This window comes from Lepus europaeus, chromosome 7 (assembly GCF_033115175.1).
Source record: "Lepus europaeus isolate LE1 chromosome 7, mLepTim1.pri, whole genome shotgun sequence".
NCBI classification, from domain to species: domain Eukaryota; kingdom Metazoa; phylum Chordata; class Mammalia; order Lagomorpha; family Leporidae; genus Lepus; species Lepus europaeus.
The window spans coordinates 126,702,559-126,725,355 of record NC_084833.1 but is presented as its reverse complement, the minus strand read 5'-3'; the positions used below and the strand labels follow the sequence as shown (position 1 = coordinate 126,725,355).

At 39.4% G+C, this 22,797-nt stretch overlaps 1 protein-coding gene across 1 annotated transcript in view; it reads left to right on the top strand.

Moving 5' to 3' along the window:
* The window catches only part of LOC133764004 (zinc finger protein 260-like), a 148,014-nt gene extending 126,101 nt beyond the window's left edge, over positions 1–21,913 (top strand). Inside the window, 5 exon segments of the mRNA XM_062197663.1 lie at positions 11,776–11,903; positions 16,172–16,264; positions 19,871–20,509; positions 20,594–21,710; positions 21,712–21,913. Coding sequence (XP_062053647.1) covers positions 11,776–11,903; positions 16,172–16,264; positions 19,871–20,509; positions 20,594–21,710; positions 21,712–21,913 — 2,179 coding nt within the window.
* Positions 21,914–22,797: the final 884 nt, after the last annotated feature.

The following is a 22,797-nucleotide window of genomic DNA, read 5'->3' as shown; positions in this document are numbered from 1 at the left end:
ATCCTTAATGGACAAGATAGAAAATCTCTCTCGTGAAAATGAAATATTAAGGAGGAATCAAAATGAAATGAATCAACTAGTAGAACAAGAAACTGTGATAGTGATGAGAAATCATAATGAAATGAAGAACTCAATAGATCAAATGACAAACACATTAGAGAGCCTTAAAAACAGAATGGGCGAAGCAGAAGAGAGAATATCAAACAGAAGACAGAGAACAGGAAAGGAAACAGGCAAATCAAAGAAAAGAAGAAGAAATTAGAAATCTAAAAAATACTGTCGGGAATCTACAGGATACTATTAAAAAAACCTAACATTCGGGTTCTAGGAGTTCCTGAAGGCATGGAGAGGGAGAAAGGATTAGAAGGCCTTCTTAGTGAGACACTAGCAGAAAATTTCCCAGGTTAGGAGAAGGACAGAGGCATCTTAGTACAGGAAGCTTATAGAACCCCTAATAAACATGACCAAAAGAGATCCTGACCACGACACGTTGTAATCAAACTCTCCACAGTGAAACATAAAGAAAAGATCCTAAAATGTGCAAGATTAAAATATCTGATTACTCTTAGAGGATCTCCAATTAGACTCACAGCAGATTTCTCATCAGAAACCCTACAAGCTAGAAGGGAATGGTGAGACATAGCCTAGGTACTAAGAGAGAAAAACTGCCAGCCCAGAATATTATATCCTGCAAAGCTCTCATTTGTGAATGAAGGTGAAATTAAGACTTTTCATAGCAAACAGAAACTGAAAGAATTTGTTTCCACTCGTCCAGCCCTGCAAAAGATGCTTAAAGATGTGTTACACACAGAAACACAGAAACATGGTCACCAATATGAAAGAAGGTAAAGGAAGGAAACCTCACAGCAAAACATCACAGGAAGCTCAATTTCTCATTGACATAGAATTGAACTCTGATGCTCTGTTAAAGCAATATGTTAAAGTAATGTTCTCTTGATGTCTGTTAAATTCTAATTGTTCAAAAACAGCTGCATTTTTATTAAGAGCTATGGGTTATTTAAATATGGGCTTATTTTCAAAGATTTGAATAATCACCTTGTCACAATGATCAAATTTGTTCTATGTTATGTCATGATTTTAAGGAATCTTATTTCAACCAGATATTTTGGATTTTGAGCCTTCTTGGCATTCTTGACAGGCATTCAAAAAATCAAAGTTTCAAACAATCTGGACTCTAAAATTTCCAGTAAATCTTGGACTTTTGTTTTTCCAGTTTGGGTCCAACTGAAAAAATCAAAGGACCCATGTCTCTCATCTTATAGAGACACCAACTAATCAGGCTATTTGGCTTATATTAGAAGTACTGTCAAGATGTGATGTGGTACCAAACTTTAAGATTCTATAATGGAAAATGCTATTAATACAAATGTTTGAGAATTAAAAAGTCTAATGATCTTGTGTTACTAGACATGATAGTTATCTTAATGAGAAAGCCCCAGAGGCCTAAAGGGTTAAATACTTGTAAATCCTACAGGTGCTTTCAAAAATACTGTGAAGTAAGCAAGTGCCTCTTGTTGGTTGATGAGTTTATAATTTTAAACATGGCGACTTAAAGTCTTTTGTCATCCACAGTTATATATGATTTGCTGCTCATAAAACTAAAGTGTTTGATTACTAAAAACAAAAAGCAATTCAAATCAATTGGCAATCTACAAAAAGAGTTAAAGATTTTAAAATCTATTATAAAAATTGCTATATTGGTCTATTATCCTATGTATTATGTATTATATATTATGTATTATGCTATTATATGTTCACATGGGGAAATTCTATTAAGAGTTTTATTTTAATTGGCTTATAGATAAGATTGTCCATAAATTTAAGCTGCTAAAATCAATCAAAGATGCATTTTAATTTGTGTGACCTGAATCTGTGTATCATATGTTTTAAACTTGCTGGTAGAAAGAAACTAAAAACATTTTATATGGTTGTGCTTAAGTTTACTGGTTAAACAAAATACACCATGTTAGATATTTAAGAGGTGTTTTCAAATACATGATTCTTAAAATTTATAAAAGGCATTGGACCTTCTGGTAAATGTTTTCTTAAGTTGTTATCTAATGGTTGAAATGGTTTGCTGAGTATTCATGTGATATTGCTATTGTCAGCAAGCAATCTAGTACTTGCTCCCTCATTTCTCTATTCTAAGCCCAACTTGTTCTTTCATTTCTCTATTCTCTTCAAGGTAGGAAACTAATTCTATTATAAAGGAATCTGTAGGATGCACAATTTAATCTTTAGACCTTATAAAAGAGATGGCTAACATTTTTCTGTAATAGCATAGCCTAAATAAGAGCTTAAATTATAATCTCATAGCTAGATTCACTTCGCCATCAGCGAAGTATACAGTAAGTAGAAAAAACCTCCCTTTCATACCAAAGGGAAAGAAAGTTTTAAAGTGAGAATATAATTTTCCTCATGGGCATTGTCTACCTTAGAAAAACTACTACAGAACATGCCTGTGACTATAGACTTGTAGTTCAGGCCACCGAAGATTAGAGATGGGACACGGGCACTCCTTGGACCTGCATCCTCTGGTCTGCTTTAACTCAAACCAGGAGGAAAAGAAAGCTAGGCATCAGAAGCAAGGGATGGCAGGCCTATTAATAACTGATCTGTGCAGTGATCTGCCCTCAAGGAGACCCAACAGGCCAGTCCACTGCAGTGGCTTTCAATGTGGTAAGCCTGGGCTTCAGCAGAAGTCAGCTTGTGAAGAGCCCTGGCAGCTCTGCCAAGAGTTGGATCACTGGAAATGGACCTGCCCTGGAATTGAAGGATGCCCAGGTCAGAGCCACAGATCTTATTGGCTCTAAGCTGAAAAGCCCTTCACTCAGCCCAACTTCCAAAGTGACCACTGCAGCTGAGGGGATTGCCAATTATGGTTAGCAACATTGCAGGCAGAACTGTAAATTTCTTGTTAGAGATGCCCCCTGCCTTTACCTGGCCAGCTCTCCTCCCAGGCCAGCCAAGTAATGAAAGTCAACAGAGTGCCTTCCCCTAGGAGGTTCACACCTCCCTTAGGATATACCCCATGTGAAGAGATAGATAGGTCTGGGCCTCTTAACTTACAAGGCCTAAAGCCCACCAGATTATTATCAAGCCCCCTCTATCAGGTTCTATTTGCTTCTCAATAAGAAAACCTAATTGTAGCTTAGCACCTTTCTTAGCTCCTCTAATAATGACTCTGTCCTTTGTTCTAGGCCCTGTATAGTGCACTTGGGCCTCATTCCTTTGTAATCATAATCTCTATTTTACCTCCAATGACTCTACTCCCAACCTGTGTGTACTGATGGTCCTCTGCCCCACTTCATGCTGTATAATTGTTCAAACCTGGTAAATGCCACTCTTAGGATCATTGGTTACTATCCTCACTCTGTCTTTTATGACCTTGTCTAAATATGATCAGAGTCGGCAAACTTGGAAGGCTTCCATAGCCTTGGAAACTCATGACGACAGCCTAGGATGGTTACTGGCGCTATAAACTAGAGTGTCAATTTGTTGGGTCAAGAACAGGAGTCACTGTGCATTTTCTCCTCATGTGGGATCTCTGTCCTTAATGTACTGTACATTTTGATTTAATGCTATAACTAGTACTCAAACAGTATGTTTCACTTTGTGTTTCTATGTGGGTGCAAACTGTTGAAATCTTTATACTAAACTGATCTTCTGTATATAAATAGAATTGAAAATGAATCTTGATGTGAATGGAAGGGGAGAGGGAGTGGGAGAGGGGAGGTTTGCGGGTGGGAGGGAAGTTATGGGAGGGGGAAGCCATTGTAATCCATAAGCTGTACACTGGAAATTTATATTCATTAAATAATAGTTAAAAAAAGATGTTTTTCTTTTAAGCAGCAAATAGATGGGTTTTGTTCCTTAATCCATTCAGCCAATCTGTGTCTTTTAACTGGAGAGTTGAGGCCATTAACATTCAATGTGACTATTGATAAGTAATAACTTTGACTTGCCATTTTCCCAAAGATATTTCTAATATATGCTTTGAACTTCCTGTGATCTTTTACTGGGAGGTTTTCTTCCTTTAACTTTTTTCATATTGATCACCGTGTTTCTGTGTTTCTCTGTGTAACACATCTTTCAGCATCTTTTGCAGGGCTGGACGTGTGGTGACAACTTCTTTCAATTTCTGTTTGCTATGAAAGGTCTTTATTTCACCTTCATTCACAAATGAGAGCTTTGCAGGATATAATATTCTGGGCTGGCAGGTTTTCTCTCTTAGTACCTGGGCTATATCTCGCCATTCCCTCCTAGCCTGTAGGGTTTCTGATGAGAAGTCAGCTGTGAGTCTGATTGGAGATCCTCTGAGAGTAATCAGATATTTCATCTTGCACGTTTTAGAATCTTTTCTTTATGTTTCACTGTAGTGACTTTGATTGCAACATGTCGTGGTCAGGATCTCTTTTGGTCATATTTACTAGGGGTTCTATTAGTATCCTGTACTAGGATGTCTCTGTGCTTCTCCAAACCTGGGAAGTTTTCTGCTAGTGTCTCACTAAAAAGACCTTTCTTTCTCTCTCTATGCCTTCAGGAATTCCTAGACACCGAATGTTGGGTATTTTAATAGTATCCAGTAGATTCCCAACATGTTTTCTAGGTTTCTAATTTCCTCTTCTTTTCTTTGGTTTGCCTGTTTCCTTTCCTGTTATCTGTCTTCTAAGTCTGATATTCTCTCTTCTGCTTCACTGATTCTCTTTTTAAGGCTCTCCAATGCATATGTTATTTGATCTATTGAAATCTTCATTCCATTATGATTTCTCGTCACTATCACAATTTCATGTTCTACTAGTTGCATCATTTCATTTTGATTTCTCCTTAAGATTTCATTTTCATGAGATTTTCTACCCTTCTAGTAAGGATTTCTGTAGTTCAATAATTTTTTTTGAAAACTTCTGAATGTTCTTTTCATAAATTTTTTGAAATCTGTGTCTTGCATTTCTTCTATCTCATCACTTTTATATTCTTGAATTGAGGTGTCTTGTTCGTTTGAGGGCATGATGATGTCTTCCTTGTTGCTGTTCCCTCAGTTTCTGCATTTGTAGCTTGGCATTGTGGAGATATTCTTTGGATTCTTCTTTTTTGTTTGTTTTTCTGTAGTGGTTTTTCTCATGATACTATGACTCAATGTAGTAGACTGTCTGCTTTTGATGGATCCTTAGAGGCTTTTGATGGGTGTGGCCAGAGAGTTCTGTTTGATTCTTTAGGGTGAAGGGTGACACACCCTGGTTAGATGTATTAAATTTTCTCTTTCTCTCTTCTTTTTTTTTTTTTTTGATTCAGAAGGGAAGTAATTCCGCACAGCTAAGCAGAATTGAAGGTAGTCAGTGTCTGATCTCTGGCCCATGTGTGTATAATATTCATCTGCTCTGTCCCAAGGACCACACAAAGGATCTGTGCAGTCCTCAGTTTAAGCTCATATTCCCCTGCAATCTCGCACCAGGTTGCAAAGGTTACCAAGCTTGTGGGGTCTCCCAAGAATACTCACGTCTCAAGTTCTCCACGAGTTCTCCTATACACCCTCAGGGTTTTTTTTTTCACAGTCACAGTTCATAAGCTTCACATATTCACTAGGTCCTAACCTCCTGTTATTTCTCCCCACCATAGGTTCTTCTGCTTAGTCGAGGGCAGGTGCAGCCCTGAGGTGGCACAGCTTTTACGTATTTCCAAAATGGTGCCTGCTCTTTGTCTTGCTCACATTTGTAAGGTGAGTGGAGAGAGAGAATCACATCCATACTGATCCCTTTTACTTTATTTTTTTTCTCTCTTTCAGTTAGCCTGGTGGACTTTCCCCTACAGGGCTAGAAGCCTCATTCCCTCTAGGCTCTTCCTGTCAATTCCCCACCAGTGTCTTAGGTTACTGAGGTTTTGCCTCACCTCCCTTTCCAGTGCTTGTGTGTAGACTCGGCAGCTGGGATCCCAAGCTGTGGGCTCTTGTGCCCTCCATGTAGGTCCACCATATCCCACTAGTTGTGGAAAGTTTCCTCTGCAGTTTTTTTCCCTAACTCTTCCCTGAAACTACAGTATCTCCACTTTTATTAAACTATCTTTTCCCAGACTATCAGTGTGCTTCCTCCCTATTCTGCCATCTTGGTGGACTCTTGCCCCCTGTATAATAGTAGTCCTTCCTTTTAGCTCAAGGAAGTTTTGCCAGGATTTCTGTAAAAAAGATGAAACAAATTGTATTTCAGGAGAAAAGTGCTTTGTGTAGTGTCATAATTTGTAAATACCCAGCCCCCTAACTTCTGTCTAATGTTCTCTATCTTACCACACTTAATTAAAAAACATTTATTTTTCCGATCCATTTCAGAAATTGTCACCAGTTCAAATAGTACTGCTTTAGAAAACTTTCATGAGCATGCCTTCCCTTTTGCTACTAATGCTATGTTTGGAGTGTGTGACTTTAAAAAGCATATCTTGAGGCTGGTGCTGTGGCACAGTGGGTTAATGCCCTGGCCTGAAACACCCACATCCCATTTCAGCACAGGTTTAAGACTTGGCTGCTCCACTTCTGATCCAGCTCTTTGCTATGGCCTGGGAAAACAGTAGAAGATGGCCCAGGTCCTTTGGCCCCTGTTCCCTTGTGGGAGACCTGGAGGAAGCTCCTGGCTCATATCTTTGGATCTACACAGCTCCAGACATTGCAGCCATCTGGGGAGTGAACCTGCGGTTTGAAGACCTCTCTTTCTCCCTCCCTCCTTCCCTCCCTCTCTCCCTTCTCTCTCTCTCTCTCTCTCCCTCCCTCCCTCCCTCCCTCCCTCCCTCCCTCCCTTTTGCCTCTCCTTCTCTCTTTGTGTAACTCTTTCAAATAAATAAATATTTTAATAAATTGTCTATTTCTATCACATTTACTGGTATTTCATGGGGTAAATCAAGTGAAATGTTGAAATCCAGGGTCTTTTTTAAAAAAGATTTATGTATTTATTTGAAAGAGTTACAGAGAGGGAGAAGCAGAGAGAGAGAGAGAGCTCTTCCATCTGCTGGTTCACTTCCCAGTTGGCTGCAATGGCCAGAGTTGTGCCAATCCAAAGCCAGGTTCCAGGAGCTTCTTCTGGGTCTCCCACATGGGTACAGGGGCCCAAGGACTTGGGCCATCTTCTACTACTTTCCCAGGCCATAGCAGAAAGCTGGATCAGAAGTGGAGCAGCTGGGAATCAATCCATTGCCCATATTGGATGCCAGTCTGCAGGTGGCAGTTTTATCCGCTAGGCCACAGTGCCAGCCCCAATCCAGGGTTTTATGAAGGGATGAATACAGGGAAAGGGTCTATTTAGAATCATTACTGGTAAAGTGCACTGCATTAAATATACATTATGTGTATGTGTTAACTTTCTTTAGTATAAACTTTAATAACAACATAATGTTTATCTCTGACAACCTCATTTATTTGAACACACTTAGCATTCTTTTTACTTTTACACTATTATTTTACAAAATTTGTAGATAATGCTTTGGTTAAACCAATGATAACTTCTGTTTAATCTCTGCCATTTAATATAGGTGGGTGCATTTTCCTATGTATTTACATTTTTACAGGTTTATTCCTCCACAGTGAAGCTGATGTTTTCTTGGTTAATATATTTATTATTCTTTAATAAAAAATAATAAAAACCAGAGGGTTTTTTTTAAAGATTTCATTTATTTATTGAAAGAGTTGCAGAGAGAGAGAGAAAGTCTTCTATCTGCTGGCTCACCCTCCAAATTACTGCAAAGGCCAGAGCTGAGCTGAACCAAAGCCAAGACCCAAGAGCTTCTGGATCTCCCATGCAGGTGCAGTGGCCCAAGGACTTGGACCATGTTTCACTGCTTTCTCAGGACACAGCAGAAATGTAGATTGTATGTTGAGTAGGCAGGACACAAGGCAGCACCCATATGGAATGCTGGCACTGAAGGCAGCAGCTTTACCCATTGTGCCACAACGTTGGCCTCCAGAGTTGTCTTTGAACGCCTGCCATTCACCTTCTCTCCGAGGTATGATTCTGGGTCTTCCACATGTTTCTAAGAGGAAAGAAAATTAATATATCACCTCTAAGTGTTTTTTTATTATTACCCAGCTTGTCAGTACTCATTTTAGGTGTTTAATGCTAGTTTGTTTGTTTGTTTGTTTATTTATTTATTTATTTATTTATTTTAGATATTTTTTTATTTATTTGAAAGAGTTACAGAGAGGCAGAGGGAGAGAGAGAGTCTTCCATCTGCTGGTTCACTCCCCAGTTTGCCACAACAGCTGGAGTTGCATTGATCCAAAGCTAGAAGTGAAGAGCTTCCTCTGGGTCTCCCACATGGGTTCAGGAGCCCAAGGACTTAGACCATCTTCTACTGAATTCCCAGGCCATAGCAGAGAGCTGGGTTGGAAGCAAAGCCACCGGGACTTGAACTGGCACCAAATATGGGATGCCAGCACTGAAGGCAGTGGCTTTACCTGCTATGCCACAGTGCCAGTCCCAGTATACTAGTTAATTGAAATGGAAAATATGGGGCTGGCTCTGTGGCTCAGTGGGTTAATGCCCTGGTCTAAAGCATTGGCATTCCATATGGGCACCAGTTTGAGAACTGGCTGCTCTACTTCTGTTCCAGCTCTCTACTATGGCCTGGGAAAGCAGTGGAAGATGGCCCAGGTCCTTGGGCCCCTTCACCCATGTGGGAGACCCAGAAGAACTCCTGGTTCCTGGCTTCAGATTGGTGCAGTTCCAGCCATTGCAGCCAATTGGGGAATGAACCAGCAGATGGAAGACCTCTCTCTCTCTCTCTCTCTCTCTCTCTCTCTGTCTCTCTCTCTCTGCCTCTCCTCTTTCTGTGTAATTCTGACTTTCAAATAAATAAATAAATCATTAAAATTTTAAAATAGAAAAATAAACATAAAATTTGTTCTCATAGAATATACAGAAATGAATTATGAATTTGACATGATTATGAAACATTACTGTCATCTATAATAATGCAGTTTGGTCTCTTGTCTTTCTGTTGCTATAGCAAAATATATATTTGTTACATGAATTGAGTCGAAACTAAGCACAATATGCTACATTTTTGGGGTCATGTTCTCTGAAACAGTCTACACATAGATGATGTACTGAGCAGTGTTTTAGTGCTACCTATGAAGTAAACACTTAGTATTCTGCAAGAAGAAGAGTTACCTAGTGCTAAAACACAAATCAATTAAGTTTGTTTTTAAATTGTTAGAGTAGTGGAGTCCTTAATACCTTTGAGAAGCTGAATTGGATTCTGGAATAGGATAAGGAATGTGTGGAGAAAAGAATCTATTGGAGGCTCATTTATTTTTTAAGATTATTTATCTGAAAGTTAGACTTACAGAGATTGGGAGAGAGAGGGAGACAAAAGGAGATATCTTCTATCTACTGTTTCATTACCCAAATGTCTACAATGGCTGGGACTGTGCCAGGCCAAAGCCAGGAGCCTAAAACTCCATGGGTCTCCCAATTTGATGGAAGGATCCAAATACTCAGGGCATTTTCACTGCTCTTTCAGTCAGATTAGCAGGGAACTGGATTGGAAATAGAGCAGCAAGGACTCAAATCCTCTGTTTACATGGGATGCCAGCATTGATGGTGGAGGCTTAGCCTGCTGGATCACAATTCTGGTGACTATTGCAGGTTCTTTTTTTTATTAAACTTTTATTTAATAAATATAAATTTCCAAAGCACAGCTCATGGGTTACAATGGCTTCCCCCTCCCCAAACTTCCCTCCCACCTGCAACCCTCCCCTTTCCCACTCCCTCTCCCCTTCCAATCACATCATGATTCATTTTCAATTCTCTTTATATACAAAAGATCAGTTTAGTATAAATTAGGTAACGATTTCAACAGTTTGCCCCCATATAGCAACACAAAGTGAAAAAAAATACTGTTGGAGTACTAGTTATAGCATTAAATAAGACTGCACAGCACATTAAAGGCAGATACCCTACATAATATTTTTTTAAAAATTAATTAATTTTCTATGCCGTTTCCAATTTAACGCCAGGTTTTTTTTTTTCATTTCCAATTATCTTTATATACAGGAGATCGATTCAGTATATAATTAGTAAAGATCTTATCAGTTTGTACCCACGCAGAAACACAAAGTGTAAAAATACTGTTTCAGTACTAGTTATAGCATCACTGCACCTTAGATAACACATTAAGGACAGATCCCTCATGGGATGTAAGTACACAGTGACTCCTGTTGCTGACTTAACAATTTGACACTCCTGTTCATGGCGTCAGTAATCTCCCTAGGCTCTAGTCATGAGTTGCCAGGGCTATGGAAGCCTTTAGGGTTCGCTGACTTTGATCTTATTCCAATAGGGTCACAGTCAAAGTGGAAGTTCTCCCCTCCCTTCAGAGAAAGGTACCTCCTTCTTTGATGGCCCCATTCTTTCCACTGGAATCTCACTCACAGAGATCTTTCATTTAGGTCTTCTTCTTATTTTCTTTTCCATGGTATCTTGGCTTTCCATGCCTACAATGATCTCATGGGCTCGGGGCTCTTCAGCCAGATCCGAATGCCTTAAGGGCTGATTCTGAGGCCAGAGTGTTGTTTAGGACATCTGCCATTCTATGAGTCTGCTGTGTATCCCACTTCCCATGCTGGATCTTTCTCTCCCTGTTTGATTCTATCAGTTAGTATTAGCAGACACTTGTCTTGTTTGTGTGATCCCTTTGATTCTTAGACCTATCCAAGCCATCGAATATGAACTGAAATTGATCACTTGGACTAGTGAGATGGCATTGGTACATGCCACCTTGATGGGATTGTATTGGAATCCCCTGGCACATTACTAACTCCATCATTTGGGGCAAGACTGATTGTGCATGTCCCAAACTGTGCATCTCCTCCCTCTCTTTTCCCACTCTGAAATTTAACAGGGATCACTTTTCAGTTAAAATTTAAACACCTAAGAATAATTGTGTGTTAATTACAGAGTTCAACCACTAGTACTAGAACAACAACAACAACAACAAATACTAAAAATGATAAAGTATTACATTGTACATCTAGAGTCAAGACAAAAGCTGATCAGGTCATCGTTTCTTATAGTGTCCATTTCACTTCAACAGGTTTCCCCTTTGGTGCTCAGTTGTCGCTGATCAGGGAAAACAAATGATATTTGTCTTTTGGGACTGGCTTAATTCACTCAGCATAATGCTTTCCAGATCCTTCCATCTTGTTGCAAATGACTGGGTTTCATTGTTCCTTACTGCTGTATAGTATTCTATGGAGTACATGTCCCATAATTTGTTTATCCAGTCTACTGTTGATGGGCATTTGGGTTGGTTCCAGGTCTTAGCTATTGTGAATTGGGCTGCAATAACATTAATGTGCAGATGGCTTTTTTATTAGCCAAATTAATTTCCTTTGGGTAAATTCCAAGGAGTGGGATGGCTGGGTTGTATGGTAGGGTTATGTTCAGGTTTCTGAGGAATCTCCAGGCTGACTTCCATAGTGGCCTAACCAGTTTGCATTTACACCAACAGTGGGTTAGTGTCCCTTTTTCCCCACATCCTCTCCAAAATCTATTGTTGGTAGATTTCTGGATGTGAGCCATTCTCACCGGGGTGAGGTGAAACCTCATTGTGGTTTTGATTTGCATTTCTCTGATTGCTAGTGATCTTGAACATTTTTTCATGTGTCTGTTGGCCATTTGGATTTCCTCTTTTGAAAAATGACTATTGAGGTCCTTGGCCCATCTCTTCAGTGGGTTGTTTGTTCTATTGTTGTGGATTTTCTTGATTTCTTTGTAGATTCTGGTTATCAACCCTTTATCCGGGGACTCCTGAAAGCAGCATCAGGCATTCACACTTCCAGTCACGTTGTGTGGAACCACCTGTCAATGTGTCGGAGGAGTTCAGAGCCCAAAGCCTGGGACTCTGTGTGGGTCATGCCCACTTCTCCCCTCCTCCTCTCAGACTTGACCTACAGCTCTCATGGCAAATATTTTTTCCCATTCTGTCAATTGCCTCTTCACTTTCCTGACTGTTTATTTTGAAGTACAGAAACTTCTCAATTTGATGCAATCCCAAATGTTAATTTTGGTTTTGACTGCCTGTGCTCCTGGGGTCTTTTCCAAGAACTCTTTGCCTGTACCTATATCTTGCAGAGTTTCTCCAATGCTCTCTAATAATTTGATGGTTTCGGGTCGTAGATTTAAGTCTTTAATCCATGTTGAGTGAATTTTTGTGTAAAGTGAAAAGTATGGGTCTTGCTTCAAGCTTCTGCCCGTGGAAATCCAATTTTCCAAGCAGCAGTTATTGAATTGGCTGTCCTTATTCCAGGGATTAGTTTTGGATCGTTGATCAAATATAAGTTGGCTGTAGATGTTTGGATTGATTTCTGGTGTCTCTATTCTGTTCCATTGGTCTATCCATCTGTTTCTGTACCAGTACCATGCTGTTTTGATGACAACTGCACTGTAGTATGCCCTGAAATCTGGTATTGTGATGCCTCCTGCTTTGTTTTTGTTGTTCAAGATTGCTTTGGCTATTCGAGGTCTTCTGTGTCTCCATATGAATTTCAGCATTATTTTTTCCAGATCTGAGAAGAATGTCTTCGGTATCTTGATTGGTATTGCATTGAATATATAAATTGCTTTTGGGGGAGTAGACATTTTGATGATATTGATTCTTCCAATCCATGAGCATGGAAGATTTCTCCATTTTTTGGTATCCTCTTCTATTTCTTTCTTTAAGGTTTTGTAGTTTTCATCGTAGAGATCTTTAACGTCCTTGGTTAAGTTTATTCCAAGGTATTTGATTGTTTTTGTAGCTATTGTGAATGGGATTGATCTTAGAAGTTCTTCCTCAGCCGTGGCATTGCCTGTGTATACAAAGGCTCTTGATTTTTGTGGATTGATTTTATATCCTGCTACTTTGCCAAACTCTTCGATGAGTTCCAGTAGTCTCTTAGTAGAGTTCTTTGGGTCCCCTAAATAAAGAATCATATCATCTGCAAAGAGGGATACTTTGAGTTCTTCCTTCCCGATTTGTATCCCTTTAATTTCTTTTTCTTGCCTAATAGCTCTGGCTAGAACTTCCAGAATTATATTGAAGAGCAGTGGTGAGAGTGGGCATCCCTGTCTGGTACCAGATCTCAGCAGAAATGCTTCCAACTTTTCCCCATTCAATAGGATGTTGGCCGTGGGTTTTTCATATATTGCTTTGATTGTATTGAGGAATGTTCCTTCCATACCCAGTTTCCTTAGAGTTTTCATCATGAACGGGTGTTGTATTTTATCAAATGCTTTCTCTGCGTCTATTGAGAGAATCATATGGTTTTTCTTCTGCAGTCGGTTAATGTAGTGTATTACGTTGATTGTTTTGCGGACGTTGAACCATCCTTGCATACCAGTGATAAATCCCACTTGGTCTGGGTGGATGATCTTTCTGATGTGTTGTTGCATTCTATTGGCCAGAATTTTATTGAGTATTTTTGTGTCTATGTTCATCAGGGATATTTGTCTGTAATTCTCTTTCAATGCTGCATCTTTCTCGGACTTAGGAATTAAGGTGATGCTGGCTTCATAGAAAGAATTTGGGAGGATTCCCTCCTTTTCGATTGCTCTGAATAGTTTGAGAAGAATTGGAGTTAGTTCTTCTCTAAATGTCTGGTAGAACTCAGCAGTGCATCCATCTGGTCCTGGGCTTTTCTTTGTTGGGAGGGCCTTTATTACTGTTTCAATTTCTGTGTCAGTTATGGGTCTGTTTAGGTTTTCTATGTCTTCCTTGCTCAATTTAGGTAGGTTGTATGTGTCCAAGAATCTGTCCATTTCTGATAGATTTCCCTGTTTGCTGGCATACAAGTCCTTGTAGTAATTTCTGATGATTCTTTTTATTTCTGTGGTGTCTGTTGTTATGTTTCCTTTTTCATCTCTGATCCTATTGATTTGGGTCTTTTCTCTTCTTTTTTTAGTTAGTTGGGCCAATGGGGTGTCAATTTTGTTTATTTTTTCAAAAAACCAGCTCCTCGTTTGGCTGATTTTTTGTAATGTTTTTTTTAGTATTCAATCCTGTTGATTTCTTCTTTGATTTTAATTATTTCCCTTCTTCTACTGTGTTTGGGTTTGGTTTGCTGCAGATTTTCTAGATCATTGAGATGACTTGAAAGCTCATCTATTTGGTGCCTTTCCAATTTCTTGATGTAGGCACCTATTGATATAAACTTTCCTCTTAACACTGCTTTTGTTGTATCCCATTGGTTTTGGTATGTTGTGCTGTTATCCTCATTTACTTCCAGGAAATTTTTGATTTCTCTTTTAATTTCTTCTATGACCCATTGTTCATTCTGGAGCATGCTATTCAATCTCCATGTGTTTGCACGTGCTCTGGGGATTCCCGAGTTGCTAATTTCCAATTTCATTCCTTTGTGGTCTGAGAAGTTGCATGGTATGATTCTAATTCTCTTGAATTTGCTGAGACTTGCTTTATGGCCTAATATGTGGTCAATCCTAGAGAAGGTTCCATGTACTGCTGAGAAGAATGTAAAGTCCTTAGATGTAGGATGAAATGTTCTGTAGATATCTGTTAGATCCATTTGGGCTATAGTGTCATCTAAATCTGCTGTCTCCTTGTTGATCTTCTGTCCTGTTGATCTGTCTATCTCCTAGAGTGGAGTATTGAAGTCCCCCAGTACTATTGTATTGGGGTCTAAGTCTCCCTTTAAGTCCCTTAACAAGTCTTTTGAATAAGTTGGTGCCCTGTGATTAGGTGCATATACATTGATAATCATTATATCTTCCTGTTGAATGGATCCCTTAATCATTAAATAGTGCCCCTCTGACTATTGCAGGTTCTTAAACAAATTTCTAAGCATTTTTCTCAGTGAGTCACAAATGCAGATCGTACTGCAGACATTCCCAGGTTCTCTTTTTGGGCAAATAATTCCATTGCTTTCACTTTAATTATGTATAATGTTATTTTAAATGTTTATCATTTGAATGTTTTGGGCAAGTATTTCCATTGCTTTCACTTTAATTAGTAATAATGTTACTTCAATTGTTTATCAGTAGAATAATCATAGACAAGGGCAAAAGCTAATTTGTATTCTTTGTCTTACCTGTATTTTCTCTCTTACTTAAAATATTTATTAGCTTGATAGAGAATAAAGTTGATGGACTGAGAGATAGAGAGCTTTGACACATTAATTCACTTCCTAGATAACCATACCAGAGTTGGGGCAGGAATGAAGCCAGGATTCAGGAATGGAATCTAGGCCTCCTTCATTGGTGACATCACCACTGCTTCCCCAGGTCTGCATTATCTGGGAGCTAAAAGCTAGAGCTGGCCTTGAAAATCAAACAGACACTCTGAGGTGGCATCATAAACACTAAGCTAAATGTCAGCCCTGTCTTTTAATATATTTTCCCCTGACATATTGGAAATTATATGCATTGTGTTTTCCTGGAAATTATTTTCTGTTCATTCCCATCAAAGTTTCACTGATGGTTTCTTGCCTTTTTTTCTCAATGCTTCTACATACTTCTCCTAACATTGCCCATTCAAGAGTCAATATTGCGCCTCTTTTAACCTGCTGTGCAATTCCCCTTGACAGATGTGGCCTTTGTGATTTGAACCTCCTGTTTCCCTCCAGCTTGGGCATTTCTCACAGCCTGTAGATCATGGGTTTGACTCTATTGAATGCTCTGTGTGGCTTTCTAAACACTCAGCAAGTCTAATGTGAAACCATATCCTTCCTTTTTTCCTTCATATCCATACAACTGTCAGTGTTTATTTTGTGACAGAGTTAACATGTTGACTGGAAGTGTAATATTATAGGTGATGATAGCATTTGAAGACCTTGCTGTGTACTTTACATGGGAGGAATGGCAGAAAATGAACAATGCTCAGAAAATCCTGTACAGAGATGTGATGCTGGAGACCTACAACAGCCTGTTCTCCTTGGGTGAGTGACACCCCTCACATGCCGAGAGATAACATTTTATTGCTATTTGACAACTAAGAGAACACTTTATAATGTTTAATATTTGGCAGGTATAGAATTTGAGTCCACGAATAATCTGAATATCTACCATCTTACAAAAAGATTCAAATTTGAACATTTGTTGCATAGCTCCTGGGCCAAGCTGTAATCCTTTAAATAACCCAAGATAGTGATTTCATAGTCTTATATTGTTTCCATTAATAGGGTACTGCACTACCAAACCTGACTTGATCTTCAAGTTGGAGCGAGGAGCAGAGCCATGGATGGTGGAAAAATGCCTGAATCAGAGCCTTTCAGGTCAGTCTGCACATAAAGGACAGGGAGGCCAAGGCAGAAAATGTGCAGATATTGACTGGTGTTCTTTCCATGAATTTTTCTCAAGCCTTACTCCTGAAGACAGCTGGTTTTGTGCATCAGACACAGGCTTTTAGAGATACCAGTATCTTTGTAACTTTTGTTCTTAGTGAAGATGTTCTTTGATTAAAAAAATCCAGTCATTTTCTGATGTTACTAAGGCTTTTATCTAGGTTTGATACATTCCCCCAATTCTAATTCATCCTTCTCTACCTTTTCATACCTTTTCTTTCATGCACTTATTAGTTCCTTCAGTGCTTGTTAATTAGGCAACATACAGAAACTTATTTTTTAAGATTAATGTTTCTGTTATTTTAAAGATTTATTTAATTAGTTATTCAAAAGTCAGAGAGAGAGGAGGAGAGGCAGAGAGAGAAAGAGAAAGAGAGAGAGAGAGGTCTTCCATCCACTGGTTCACTTCCTAATTGGCTGTCATGGCTGGAGCTGCACTGATTCCAAGCCAGGAGCCAGGAGCTGCTTTCAGGTCTCCCACATGTGTACAGGGGTCCAAGGACTTGGGACATCTTCTACTGCTTTCCCAAGCCATAGCAGAGTGCTGGATCATAAGTGCAGCAGCTAGGACTTAAATTGGTGCCCATGTTGGCACTGCAGGTGGTAGCTTTATCTGCTATGCCACAATACTGGCCCCTGGAAACTTATTCTAACTCATTGCTCAGATTGAGTCCCCACTCATGATTTTGCCCAGGCATAGAACTTTCTCAGGACTGAATCAATAAATGTGAACTCTCTCTGTCTTAGTTTCTTTCTTTATTTTCCTCTGTGCCTCTCAAATAAATAATAAAATTATAGTCTGTTGGAAACATTTGAGGAGTGAGCCTATAGCTGGCAAACCTCTGTATCAGTCTGTCTTTATCTCTAATTCTGTCTCTCTGACTCCCAAGTAAGTAAATAAGTAAATACTAAAAGATGGTCATGTGGCCGGTGCTATGGAGCAGTGAATTACCATCCTAGCCTGAAGCATCAGAATCTCATATGGGCATCAGTTCGAGACCCAGTTGTAATACTTCCAATCCAGCACTCTGCTATGGCCTGGGAAAGCAGTAGAAGATGGTCCAAGTCCTTAATCACTGCACCCAAGGGAGACCCAGAAGAAGTTCCTGGTTCCTGGCTTCAGATTTGTGCAGTTCCAGCCATTGCAGCCAATTGGGGACTGAACCAGCAGATGGAATACCTCTCTCTTTTCCTCTCCTCTCTCTGTGTAACTTTGACTTTCAAATAAATAAATAAATCTTAAAAAATATGGTGATGAATAAGCCACTGTGCTGTGACATCAGAAATTATGAAGCTAGGAATGATACTGTGGTGCAGTGTGTTAAAGCTCCAGCCTGCAGCACTAGCATTGCATATGGGTGCCAGTTCAAATCCCAGCTCGTTCTCTTCTAATCCAGCTCTCTGCTAATGCACCTGAGAAAGGAGCAGAGGTTGGCCCAAGTCCTTAGCACCCTGTACCCATGTGGGAGACAAGAAAGAAACTCCTGGCTGCTAACTTCATCTTGGCCCAATACTGGTTGTTGTGCCCATATGGGGAGTGAACCAGCAGATGGAAGACTTTTCTCTGTCTCTCTCTCTATATAATTCTAGCTTTCAAATAAATAAAGTAAATCTTTGAAGAAAAGAAATCAAAAACTAAGCATGAACTTATATAAAACATGAAAATAAGTGATCCTAGATTCACTACAAAAGTAATGAAATTTTGAGACCCAAGGTCAAGTAGCCTCATGGGTTTATTTTGAGTGGCTCAGATTTCTCTAAGGGTGGAGTTTGAAGTATGATTTCTCTCTTATTTTTCAGTATCATTGAAAAATAGGCTGGCGTCGCGGCTCACTAGGCTAATCCTCCACCTTGCGGCGCCGGAACACTGGGTTCTAGTTCCGGTCGGGGCACTGATCCTGTCCCGGTTGTCCCTCTTCCAGGCCAGCTCTCTACTGTGGCCAGGGAGTGCAGTGGAGGATGGCCCAAGTCCTTGGGCCCTGCACCCCATGGGAGACCAGGATAAGCACCTGGCTCCTGCCATCGGATCAGCGCGGTGCGCCAGCCACAGTGCGCCTACTGCGGTGGCCATTGGAGGGTGAACCAACGGCAAAAGGAAGACCTTTCTCTCTCTCTCTCTCTCTCTCTCACTGTCCACTCTGCCTGTCAAAAAAAAGAAAGAAAAATAAGCAGATAAAACGATAAGAAAAACATAGGAAATGAAGCTTTCAGTGAAAATCAGAGGAAACTGATCAAAAGCCTCCAGAAATTCAAATTATCACACAGGAATGCTTATAGAAAGAATTGAGAGGAGATAACCAGCACTGATGATTTCAGAATCAGCTAGAAAACACTTTTCAAAGAATATGAGCACATCCCAGTTTTCAGAAACAAATTCTACAAATTGATTGTGAGTGTTTTAGTATACTGGGACTTTTCTATACCTGTTGTACTTCTGAGAAGCTGAAGGTGTTGGGTGTCCTTAGGAATTTGAGGAAGCTGTCATAGAGTAGAAACAAAGCAGTTTTTCATTTGAAAAATCCCACAAATGATGTTTAGCTAGGAAGATTGAACATGAGACAGTCATAGATTCAAATCATACTCCTTAAGTGTTGTCCTGCTTAAAGTACAGGCACATTTCATTCTTCTCCACCTGCAAGTAAATGATCAGTAAAACGTTTTCATGTTTATGGTTGAAATATCAGAGAAGCAAAAAACACACAATTTTTATAAAATAAACTGGAGAAAAAGGACAGGGAAAATGGTTGCTAGGTAGTGGGTGAATGTTTTATTAAATATTTGTCCATTCTTTAAAATATTTTATAGTTATTTCATCTTTATGAAAGGTAGAGTGATAGTGAGAGGAGAGAGAGAGAGAGAGAGAGAGAGAGAGAGAGGTCCTCTTTTAGCTGACTTCCCCAATGCCTGCAATACTTAGGTCTAACTAGTCTGAAGCCAAAACTCTAGAATTCATCTAGTCTTCCGTGCTGTCTCAAGGTTTCCAGGCACATGAACCATCATCTGCTTCCTTCCGGTTTACATAGGCAGAGAGCTGTACTGAAAGCAGAGTAGCCAGGGCTCAAACTGACACTATTTTGAGATGCAGGCATCCCACACATCGTAGCACAAATGTCATTCTACCATCCTTGACAAATTACCATAGTAAAACGGATCATTTTTGAACATTGGGAAACCTCATGGTATATTAATATATTAAGGAGAACAAACATATAATGTTCATAAATAAGTACCTCATAATGATTTTGTGAAAATCTTATGCCACTTGGATAACAAGTAACTTCATTCCCTTTACATGAGTATGACAGGGGAAACAGTTACATGTGATTCAGTGACATGATTGCTTTTTTCTCATTTCAGTGGTCATGAAAAGGGATGATCTGATTAGGATCAACCAGGAAAGTCAGGACAAAATTCTGAATCAGGATTCTATGAAAAATAACAAGACATCAGCTCTCAAGAGAGTTGAATTAAGAAAATCACTTAGTTTAAATTCAAGCCATATTCCAACACTGATTATTGAAAAGGGAACCTATTCAGGATTGAAGCCTGAGGAATGTAATAAATGTCACACTGTGTATCCCCCCAGTGGGCCTGATCAACTACAGGCTGGAGAGAAATTTCATAACACTAAGATACCTGGAAAATCTCTCCAGTTCTGTGAGCCTCTTAGTCAGCATGACAATATCCACATCACGAAGCAGCCATTTGGACCCACTGCACAAGCAAAAGTCTTCACAAGGAAGAGGTTCTGTAAATCTGAGAGGGTTCATATGGCAGAAAATTATAATAAATCAACTGTCACGTTTGGAAATGCAACTCAAATAGAAAAAGCTATCCATGAAAACTCTAGCATCAATATGCATCAACAAACTCACACAAGAAAGAAATTTTATAAGTACATTAGGTATGTTGAACGTGTCATTCACCAGTCACATCTTGCAACAAATGAGAGACCAAATACGAGGGAAAAACTCTACACATGTAAACCTTGTGGAAAATCACTCAGTTTTAATTCACCTTATGAATGTAATGACTCTGGAAATGCCTTTGGACAAAAGTCAGTCCTCAGGAAACCTCAGCAAATTCACACTAGGGAGAAATATCATGAATGTAGTGACTGTGGAAAAGCCTTTACAAAAAAGTCACACCTCCTAAACCATCAGCGAATTCACACAGGTGAGAAACTTTATAAATGTCTTCATTGTGGAAAAGACTTTCTGTGGAAGTCAGTCCTCATAGCAGACCAGCGAATTCACACAGGGGAGAAACCTCATAAATGTAATGACTGTGGAAAAGCTTTTGCAAGAAAGTCAGACCTCATCATACACCAGCGAATTCACACAGGGGAGAAACCTCATAAATGTAATGACTGTGGAAAAGCCTTTGGAAGAAAGTCATATCTCACTGTTCACCAGAGAATCCACACGGGGCAGAAACTTCATGGATGTAATGACTGTGGAAAAGCCTTTGGACAAAAGTCATACCTCATCAAACACCAGCAAATTCACACAGGGCAGAAACCTCATAAATGTAATAACTGTGGAAAAGCCTTTGGACGAAAGTCATGCCTCATATTACACCAGAGAATTCACACAGGGCAGAAACCTCATGAATGTAATGACTGTGGAAAAGCCTTTCTACAAAAGCCACACCTCATCATGCACCAGCGAATTCACACAGGGGAGAAACCTTATGAATGTAATGACTGTGGAAAAGCCTTTCTACAAAAGACACACCTCATCATACACCAGCGAATTCACACAGGGGAGAAACCTCATAAATGTAATGACTGTGGAAAAGCCTTTGCAAGAAAGTCACACCTAATCATACACCAGCGAATTCACACAGGGGAGAAACCTCATAAATGTAATGACTGTGGAAAAGCCTTTGCAAGAAAGTCATACCTCATCATACACCAGCGAATTCACACAGGGGAGAAACCTCATAAATGTAATGACTGTGGAAAAGCCTTTGGACGAAAGTCATGCCTCATCATACACCAGCGAATTCACACAGGGGAGAAACCTCATAAATGTAATGACTGTGGAAAAGCCTTTGGACAAAAGTCATACCTCATCAAACACCAGCAAATTCACACAGGGGAGAAACCTCATAAATGTAATGACTGTGGAAAAGCCTTTGCAAGAAAGTCAGACCTCATCGTACACCAGCGAATTCACACAGGGGAGAAACCTCATAAATGTAATGACTGTGGAAAAGCCTTTGGACAAAAGTCATACCTCATCAAACACCAGCAAATTCACACAGGGGAGAAACCTCATAAATGTAATGACTGTGGAAAAGCCTTTGGACGAAAGTCATGCCTCATATTACACCAGAGAATTCACATAGGGCAGAAACCTCATGAATGTAATGACTGGAAAAGCTTTTACACAAAAGTCACACCTCATCATACACCAGCGAATTCACACAGGGCAGAAACCTCATGAATGTATTAACTGTGGAAAAGCCTTTACACAAAAGTCACACCTCATTGTACACCAGAGAATTTACACAGGGCAGAAACTTCATAAATACATAAATGTAATGACTGTAGAAAAGCCTTTGGCCATAAATTAGGCCTCAGGATACATCAGTGAAATCACACAAGGCAGAAACCTCAGGAATGTAGTGACTGTATAAAAGCCTTTGTATGAAAGTCACATCTCATATTACACTGGAGAATTCACATAGGGGAGAAACCCCATGAATGTAATGACCAAGGGAAAGCCTCTGGATAAAAATCAATCCTTTGGAAACATCAGAGAATGTACACAGTGTTGAAACTTCATGAGTGGAATGACTGTGGAAAAACTTTTGTTTTTAAGTTCCAACTCGAAATGCATCAGAGGATTCACACAGGGAAATAACATTATAAATGTAATGACTGTGGAAAAGCCTTTTTGTACAAATTATACCTCATATCAAACATAATTCAAACAGGGCAGAAACCTTTGAATCTAATGATTGTGGAAAAGTCTTTATAAATCATATGTTATAAATCATAGCTCATATCACACCAGAGAATTCACACCAGGGAGAAACTTCATGAATGCAATGACTGTAGAAAAGCCCTTGGCAATAAGTCACATCTCAGAATGCATCAGAAAATTCACATGAAGAGAACCCTTTTGAACATAATGACTTGGAAAGCTTTTTCCTATAATTCAGCCCTCATTGCACATCATCTAATTCATATGGGGGAAAACACTTTGGATATAATGCATATGGAAAAGCCTTTATCCATAACTAACAACTTATAAAACATCAGAATTCACATGGGGGAGAAACCTTATGAATGGAATGAGTGTTGGAAAACTCTGCCAAAATCACACAATATAACATCAGAGAATTTGTTACATGGTGGAAATCTTGTAATAAATGTGGGAAAGCCTTTTGTCAAAAGGAATACCTCATAACACATGCAGTTCAAACAAGGGAGAGAATTTAAGAATATAATGAAT